General features: G+C 38.0%; 1 protein-coding gene across 1 annotated transcript in view; it reads left to right on the top strand.

Moving 5' to 3' along the window:
* NETO2 (neuropilin (NRP) and tolloid (TLL)-like 2) overlaps nt 1-9,886 on the top strand; it is a 171,824-nt gene that overhangs the window by 293 nt on the left and 161,645 nt on the right. Inside the window, 1 exon segment of the mRNA XM_006878339.1 lies at nt 8,889-8,945. Within this exon segment, the coding sequence (XP_006878401.1) occupies nt 8,889-8,945 (57 nt within the window).

Genomic DNA, 9,886 nt, shown 5'->3' with positions numbered 1-9,886 from the left:
GTGTGCTGATAACCTGACTGGGGGTGCGGGGGTCGGGGGGGTGGGGCGGGAAAGGCAGGCTTACTGGGTATACCCTTTGGTTGGTTGATGATGCACGGAGGGGATTGTAACCATGGCAATGAATAGAATATACGATAGGGTGGATGTAAAGCTAATGTTCTCCCATGTAAACTATCACATAATTCACAATAAAACATTAAAAAAACAAAAGGATGCTAAAGCCAGCAAAATTGTTCCTCAAATATTATGGTGACATTAGAAAATTCCCAGATACACAAAAATTAAGGGAATTTGTGAAAACCTGAGTAATCTTATAAGAATTAAAGGGAGTCCATTGGACAGAGAATTAACATTAGATAACAACCTGGACACACAAATAGAACACAGGATTTCATCAGCTAGTTACTAATCCATATAAAACTTTTCAAAATTGATTTGTAAATGATGACAATGTTAAAATACAAAAGCGGGCTAAATGGTGTGATTATAGAACTTTCACACCTAGGAGATGTCAAGGTGGTATTAAACAGTAAAAGACTGCTTGAAAGTTAGGAAGATATCACAGATTGAATTGTGTTCCCTAAAAATGTTTGTTAATTTGGCTGGAACATGATTTTCAGTGGTTTGGCAGATAAGTGATGAGCTCCCATAATGTGATCTGATGTGATAAACCAACAAAAGGATTTAAGGGTGACTCCTGGTGTGTCGCTAAAAGATCAGCACTGGACTTTGAACCGCAAGGTCAGGAGTTCAAACTCAGCAGACACTGCAGAAACCCTATACAGGGTCACTATGAGTTGGAATGACTCGATGGCACTTCACAACAAAAGCATACCACCCTTAATCCCACTATGACTGTGATTAGATCCCCAAGGGTGTGGCATGCAATACTTCTCTTACAAGAAAGAGATACAGGAGAAAGGTATAAGTAGAGAAAGGGGGATCCATTACAACCAAGAGAGAAGATTCAGAAGTGGAGTGTGCCCTTTGGACCTGGGGTCCCAGCACTGTGAAACTCGTAGTGTCCAAGGAATGATTAATGTCAACAACTCCAGGGACTACTGAGCCCATAGACGCTGAAGGAAGAAAAGCTGGAGCTCTTTGCTGCTGCCACTGTGCCAATCTATCTCATTGTGAGTCTCCTTTTTTGCTAACCTTCCACTTTACCAAGCATGAGGTCTTTCTCCAGGGACTGGTCCCTCCTGATAGTGTGTCCGAAGTATGAGAGAAAAGGTGTGGCCACAGATTTGTTTGTTCTTCTGACAGCCCATGGTAGTTTTAATATTCTTGTCCATCACCATAACTCAAATGCATAAAATCTATACTCTTCCTTGTTCATTGTCTAACTTTCACATACATATGAGGCTATTGAAAATACCCTGGCTTGAGTCAGGTGCACCTTAGTCATCAGCACCTTAGTAGTCAAATCCACATAATTGCTCTTGAATGCTTTAAAGAGGTTTGTGCAGCAGATTTGCCTAATGCAATACATTATCGTTAGATTTCTTGATTGTGAATCCAAGCAAAATGAAGTCTTCGACAACTTCAATCTTTTTTCCATTTATCTTGATGTTGTTTATTGGTAAAATGTTTTCTTTAATTTAGGTGCAACCCATATGGAAGGCTGTGGTCTTTGATCTTCATCAGTAACTAGTTTAAATCCTCTTGGCTTTCAACAGGTTGAGGTTGTTATAATCTGCATATGGCAGGTTGTTAATGAGTGAGTCTTCCTCCCATCCTGATGTCACACTCTTCATATAATCCAGTTTCTCGAATTATTTGCTCAGCATACAGACTGAGTAAGTATCATAGTGGAACCTGTTAAAATGTAATTTATCAAACCTATTATATCATAATCTCTGGAGCTACCTCCACCCTAAATCTGTACTAACAAATCTCCCAGGAGATTATGATACATAACAATTTGAGAACTTCTGTTCTAGTTGCCCATCTCTCAAACCTAGAAGTAAAATTTCTGGGTGAAATTTGCCTACTTTTGTTTTGGATAACATATTACCAGATGTCTCTCCAGAAGAGCCTATGAATTTACAATGCAGTAGCAATGGCTGTGTATATCAGTGTCCTGTAGCCTGGCCATTGTTTGCATTTTTTAACAGTTGTTGTTGAGTGCTGTTGAGTCTGTCTGACCCATAGTGAACCCTACATAGGGTATCCAGGGAGTGGCTGGTGAGTTTCAACCTTCCACTTTGAAGTTCAAATGACTGCAGTCCAGCGCATTAACCCACATTCCATTCATTTATTTAAATAATAGTGTTAAACTCATGGTGTGGTGCTGTAGGATTAGCACTGGACTGTGAAACACAAAGTTGGCAGTTCAAATCCACCAACTGCTTCTCAGAAACTCTATTAATAAAGTATGACCCATTTTTTTCTGATGCCATATTCTCGTTGTACAGTTACTTGTAGTTTTTATCTATTTCTGTTTTTAGTGAGTTTGATGGTGTTCTTCACCCAAAAGTCTATATATAATTCACCCCACCCCACTTTTTACTTCCAATTATTCTCAATCTGTTATTCATTTTTATATTTAGCTTAAAGTAAGAATGCATTTTCCCCAAATAATTAATAAGTTATTCCACAACCCGTTATTAAATTCATCCCATTTTCAAGGATTTTAAATCCAACACTTACAATATATTTTTTAATATATGTGAGTCTGTTTCTGAGCTTTTGCTTCCCTATCAGTTAGCTCCTTGTGAATAAATGTTCTAGGGGGGAAAATATCCAACAAATTTACAGATACTTTATGGTGGTAGTTATGTGCTATGGAGTCAGTTCCAACTCATAGTGACCCTGTACAGGGTTTCTGAGGGTGTAAATCTTTACGGGAGCGGAAAGCCTCATCTTTCTCCCACAGAACAGCTGGTAGTTATGAACTACTGACCTTGCGGTTTGCAGCCCGATTCGAAACTACTACACTACCGGAGAGACCCCTTTATTTAGTCTTTTTTCTTTTAACATAACATCAAGATTTTATTGTTTTAATAATAAAACAAGATGAAGCCTGGAACTGGATCATCTGGCCCTTTTTCATCTCATCATCTCATCTTCTCCCATTTCAAAATGCTTGCATATGTTAATAGCCAACATTCTATTAGATATGAAGTTTTGCTCAACACATTCAAGCCTCAACACAGTCTTCTTTGTAGTTTTAGCCTTCTTCCAGAACATTGGCTTAGTTTGTCCAGCATATCCACTCTGCTTTCTGTCATAACGCCACTTTTCCTGGGGCATACAGAGAATATTTGCCCTTCTTGTACTGTGTCACTCTGTGGGATTGGTGCTTGCCACATTTCTTATAGAAAGTCCAGTGGGTTTTTGGAATGTTCACCATGTTTGCAGGAGGACTACCAGCACAAAAAGCCCTTTATTTAATCTTAACTAAGTAACTAAATAAACACAAATCATTCCCTTGTGGAAGACCTACCATCAGCAAGAGGCCATACTGGTATTCAAAGTGTTCATAGCCGTGTTGCTAATATTAAGCACTGTTATTAAGTGCCTCAGAGTCTGTTCTGATGCATAGCGACTTTGTATAGGGTTCCCAAGGCGTTTGAACTGCCAAACTTGCAGCTGAAACCAATGTTGCGTTCCAGTGTTTATTCTTCAGTGCCATACCAGGACTCTATGGTTAATTACAGAACACAGGAAATTAAGAAAATTTGTCACAAAGTCATGATTGGTAGCAGTTCAATTCAACGCTGTTGCTGGCTGGGTTACAGACATAGGAAAGGGGCCATGATTGGGATAAATTGACTATTGCAGATTAGAAAAGTTACAAGATTCGTATTGGAGCTTTCTGACTCCCTTGTTTGGGATATAACTCAAGACCACATGGAGCTGGAACCCAGGTTTTCATTAAGGACACTTCCAGGCAAGTCCCTAAGAGCAAGACTGCCCCCAGGGGAATCCTATAATCAATCCATTTTGAAACACAATCTGCCACAGGGCTGTATTTTTTAACATTGCTGATTAATGGTCAGAATGAATTCAGTGGAGATTGAATTTATATCCAGACTCAAAATGAAGTTGGAGCTCCCTCTGTAACCTGTAGTCTTCCATAAACCAAGTGCTTAGAGTTTAAACTCTAATAGTTATTCTCCCCAAGGACTGACTCACTACCTCGCATGTCTATACAGTGGTGTTTGTTGTTGAGAGTCACCAAGTCAGTTCTGACTCATAGCTACCCTGTTACAGGATTTCCAAGGAGCAGCTGGTGGGTTTGAACTGCCAACCTTATGGCTAGCAGTCCGTTGCTTATCCTACTTCACCATACCAGGATTCCAGTCTATACAGTAGGTGGTGGATGTTTGTGAACAGACCCATTTCTTTAGTCCTATGTCATTACTAAGTTTGAGTTACTATTATCTTTATAAATATGTATTTTATCTTTGTGTGTATTTTCATTTATTTATTTATTTATTTATTTATTTATTTTTTACGAATCTTACCAAAGTTTTTGTTGTTGTGGTGGTTGTTAAGTGCCATTGAGTTGATTCCTACTCATACAGTGAACCTGTACAGGCTTTCCGAGGAGCAACTGGTGTGTTTCAACTGCCGACCTTGTGGTTTGCCAGTCCAATGCTTATCCTGTAGTGCCACGTATCATTAAGTGTATGGTTTATTAGTAAGATTTTTATTTCCTTTATAGTATTGAATTTTATTATCCAGAAACATGTTATTGGAGACATTTATTTACTTGTTTATTTTTTTCTCCCTCATAATAAATGTAATGTTTTCTCCAGTTCTCTTGACATTTCTAGGTATTTTAAAACTTAAGTTTATAAATAATAATTTTTTGCCCCAGTATTTATTGTGTTGGTCATAGTGGCCCACTATTAATATTAAAAGAATAATAGAAAGAATAAACGGGACCTTGATTTTCACAGTGTTTAAAGGGCCCCTGGAAGGCCTGGTGATAAGATTCTCTGTTTAGAGCTAAAATGACAGTGATTCAGAGTAAATATTGTTGTTGTTATGTGCCGTCGAGTCGGTTCCAACCCATAGCGACCCTGTACAGGGTTTCCGAGGGTGTAAATCTTTACGGGAGTAGAAAGCCTCATCTTTCTCCCGCGGAGCAGCTGGTAGTTTCGAACCGTTGACCTTAAGGTTTGCAGCCCGATTCGTAACCACTACGCTATCAGAGTAAATAGGGGAGGTGGAATAAAGGGGGAGTGGTTTTGTGGATTTGTCTCACACTTGAATAGCACCTGTCTTACCATCTAAGCCCTCATTTTGAGTCAGATCCTACACAGGTCACTACAAGGCGTACACTAAATTCCAGAACCAGAAGTAAAGACGTAAGTGGTAAGTACTACCTTTTTCAAGCATCAAATCACAAGCAGTTCTTTTTATAGCTAAATTGTAAGATTATGGAGTCTAGAAGTTTTATTTTGGTGTGGCTTTTTTCTTAAATTAATGCCTGATTTTGGAGCTGAAAACTCATTAATCGTTTTAGTGAAAGACAACAGTGTCACATCGATTGGGACTAAGGACAGAACAAGCACCATATAGGACTGCTTTATGTAGTAAATGATTCCAGTGTTGGGCAGTAATGGGGTTTATTAAAAGCCTGATTTAATGCAAATCATTTGCAAAAATACCATCACACAACCCAGGGAAGCAGTGTTTTAGAATTAAGAATGATTAATAATCAGAACGGGAGTCCTGGTGTGGCACCCTAGGGTAAACACTGGACCTCAAGGTTAATTCTAACCACAAAGTGGCCATTCATATCCACCAGCTGCTCCTTGCAAACCCTATACAGGGTCGCTGTGAGTCAGAACCGACTCACCAGTGCTTAACCACAACAACAATTATCAGAACTATATCACCAAAAAGTATATCACTAAAGATTTCTCTCCCTAGTTGCTTTTGTAGATTTGTTTAATTCTTTATATATCATTTTTATATTCAGTGGCACAGTTCATTTGGTTGATGTGGCTGTGAATTATTTAACTATCTGGGAAGACAAAATTGTGAGCAGCCCTATAAGTAGGAAAGAATATAATGCCTTTATTTGCCTTGGAACTTTATTTCTAACATGATCTATCTCATTTGTGTATTATATATGCAAATTTGATAGATATTTTACACAATAAAATTTGAATTGGTTATTATATAGTATACTTCTCCTTGCATAATTCATCATTTTGTTATAGTTTCACTATTGCTCTCTTGAATTCATTTGTAGATTTTTTTTCTTTGCTTGGTTTGCTAGAGTTAGTAGATAGATACTTGTGTGTATACTGTGAATTATAAATGTGAAAATGGGTAAGTAGTTAGGACTGTGATTCAGGAACAAAGGTTTGTTGAGCAAAAAATGTTTGACCAGTTGTTTATCCTCTGAATGGTATGCCTTGGGAAGTAGCATTCTCTAACATGATAAATTGATACAGTGTTATTTTCTGAATTATTAAACAGCTAATATTACCCTGGGTTTTCATTTGGATCATAAATCATTTGTTTCAAAGAATGTTTTAAGACTCCATTCCTCTAACTCAGATCCAGTTTAAAGATGTAAAGAGAATGGAGGAAGGATTGTTCCTCTGTAACATAAGATCTCCAGTACTACCAAAAACCAAAACTAAACCTGCTCCCATCAAGTCCGTTCCAAGCAACCCTGTGTACATTTTCCGAGACACTCAGTCTTAACAGGAAACAGTCTTAACAGAAAATCCTCATCTTTCTTCTGAGGAGTGCCTGGTGGGTTAGAACTGTTACTGGTGGGTTTGATGGTTAGCACTCCAATGTTTATCCAGCAGAACCTGCAGAACCACCAGCAACAACAGCAGCAAACAGAAAGTAGGGGGTGGGGGTGGAATTTAGAGTTCATGAGTGAAGATAGATGTTGAGAGGTAAAAATAAGCAAAGATACAAGAAACGAAAGATGAAGAGACCCAATAATTAGATTATAAGGATGTAAACAACTGAATGACAAGAATTATCTTTGTACCTGGACTTCTGGTGTGGTAGGATCAGCACTTGACTGCGAACCACAAGGTCGGCAGTTCAAACCTACCAGCTGCTCCTGGGAAACCCTGTACAAGGTCACTGTGAGTTGGAACTGACTTGACTGCACTTAACAGCAACAGCAATCTATGTCCATTGGTGCAAAAACTCTGTGGGGACCATGTCTTATTTCTTCTGGCCTCAAAAGGGAGAAGGAGAATCAAACTCAACATCAGCCTGTAGACAGTCAGGGCACTCAGCTTTACTCGGCCCATGGGCATGGAACCCAAAGCTGCTTTGTGTCTCTGCTTTTTTTCTAGGTAGGGATCTCATACTCCACTCATAGTCTTCTTCTTGAATGGCCCTGGGATCATCTCTTCTGCGATGGCTCTTTTTAAACTTAGTGGGATGACAGAACTAACCAATCCCAGAATTAAAAGAGTTCTGTATACCTTATTTGCAAGGTCCTGCCCAACCACTTGGTGGGAATTAAGATGTAGAATAGAAAAACCACATGAAGTAAATTCAAGGCACTACAATTGGTGTCTTTGTGTAGTAGATAATCAGTACAATCAGATCTCTAGCCTACCTTTATATACCACCATTCCTTGCCGCATGCTAAGCATACTGTATTATTCCCCCAGATCCTGCTATGTTGTTAAGTGCCATTGAACTGAGTAGAAAAGGCCTTACTAACTGGTGAAGGCAAAACTGAAACACAAACCTAGATTCATCTAACTCTTAAAGTCTGTACTTTAACCATTGAGCTATGTTTCTTAATCTGTTTGAGTCAGTATTTAGGATTTGCATTAATTAGATAGCATCTGCTATCTAGTAGGTTTATACAGAAATTAGGGGCAGAAGGGTGGTATGGTTACATTGAAAGGGGCGGTGAAAGTTGCCAGTGTGCTATTCATAAAAATAAAATGTTTAAAGAAATCTTTAAAACACATACACGAAACAATTCAATATGTTGTTGATTGAATCTCAGAAATGTTCATTGATGACAGCTTGAAAGAAAGTTTCGCTTTCCAAATATGGCTAGATTTTATAACAGCATAGCATATTACTGAACAAACTATAAAACATCTTGAATTGATTTTTAGGAGACTGCTTGTCCTCTTCTGTCTTTATGAACAAGTCAGATACACTGGCATAATACATTGCAGAACTAGCCATAACACATGTTCAGGTATGTTGTTGCTGTTGTTGTTAGGTGCAATTGAGTCAATACCAACTCATAGCGATCCTGTGCACAACAGAATAAAACACTGCCCAGTCCTGGGCCAGCCTCACTATCGTTGCTACAGCTGAGTCCATCACTGCCACCACTGTGCCAAACCATCTCCTTAGGAGTCTTCCTCTTTTTCTCTGACCCTCCACTTTACCAAACATGATATCCTTCTTCACTGACTGGTACCTCATGATAATATGTCCAGAGTATGAGAGATGAACTTTGGCCATTCTGACCTCCAAGGAGCAGAGACTCCGGCTGTACTTCTTCCAACAACACTGTTTGTTCTTTTTGGCAGTCCATGGCACTTTCAATATTCTCCTCCAACACCATACTTCTACAGTCTGGAGTATGGAATACAGTAAATATTGGAATAGTTAGAACCAACAAAGTTTATTGCCTCTCCTCTCCCCATAAGTGTTTTTTAAAAATATATCAAACATTGGAAAATGCTCTAAATGCTATGTATCATTGGTACTTACTTAAATGGGAACAAAATCATCAAATCTTTCTTAGAGTTCTAAGTGTGAGGGTAAATAGAATTACTTCTTAAAGATGTGAGAATTAAAGTTAGTAAGAAATACTGGGTTTATCTTTTACTGTCACCTGATTTTCCTTTTAAATTTAGTAGACTGCACTGTAGATTCAGTTTTTTAACTTTGTTTTCTGTTTATTTCTCTAGTGTTGTTAATAACAATACTTGTAGTGGAAGGGATTGCTGTGGCCCAAAAGACCCAAGGTACAGTATTTACAATAGTGATAATTTATGGCATATTCAAGACAGTGGTATGGCTTATTTGAAAGAATTACAACTATTTAGTACTATGTTCATAATCCCTATGGAATCTCCCAGTAATTTAAGGCTTTCTGTCACTGTTAACAGCTACATTTAAGCTGGATACTAGAGTACATTGTCAACAGAAAGTCTTGCCCTGATAAGTTTTTTTAAATTGGCATTGCTAATAGTTCTTAGCAAATTGTGGATTGTGTCCCAAAATTAAATAAATCATGCTTTGTTATTAAGCAAAACCTTCCCAATTTTCCTAGTTTATAAAAAATTAACTAGCATGACTTTTGAGCTAGATTTTTGTGCCAGAGTATAGGAGTCTTGTTGTGGTGCTGTGGGTTAATGCGCCAGACTGCAAAGCCGTTTGAACTGCAAGGTTGGCAGTTCAAGCTCACCAACTGCTCCTCGGAAACTCTGTACAGGGTCGCTATGGATCGGAAGTGACTTGACGGCACTTAACAACAGCAACATAGGACACTTACTATGTAACTTTTTATTTTCCATCAGAATTACACAGAATTACAAAAGTCAAATAGTTGTAATAAAATTGATCTAGGAAAAATCAGTTCCCCAAACTACCCACTCTATGGAATAACTATTTTAATTGATCCTTTTGATGTTTCGTATCTCTAAATATTGTTAACATGAATACTTTTTGTTAATTTTCCATCGGACTACCCACCCTTCTCAGTTTATTTTTTATATGTATAACAGAGTTGTTGAATTGACTTCAAATTGTGGTTAAGTCAGTGTTTTCAGTCACTTCTCAAGATTTTTCAGTATGGAAGTTTTATCTTTGTTTAGGAAGAGAAAATTTTTTATTATTTAAAAATGTTTGTTTCCTCGATTTTCTCTGTTCTGTCTTTCAGGAATTCCTTTTATTTTGTTGGGCC

This window comes from Chrysochloris asiatica, unplaced genomic scaffold, assembly GCF_000296735.1.
Source record: "Chrysochloris asiatica unplaced genomic scaffold, ChrAsi1.0 scaffold00204, whole genome shotgun sequence".
Taxonomy (NCBI): Eukaryota; Metazoa; Chordata; class Mammalia; order Afrosoricida; family Chrysochloridae; genus Chrysochloris; species Chrysochloris asiatica.
This window is presented reverse-complemented; position numbering and strand designations above follow the sequence as displayed.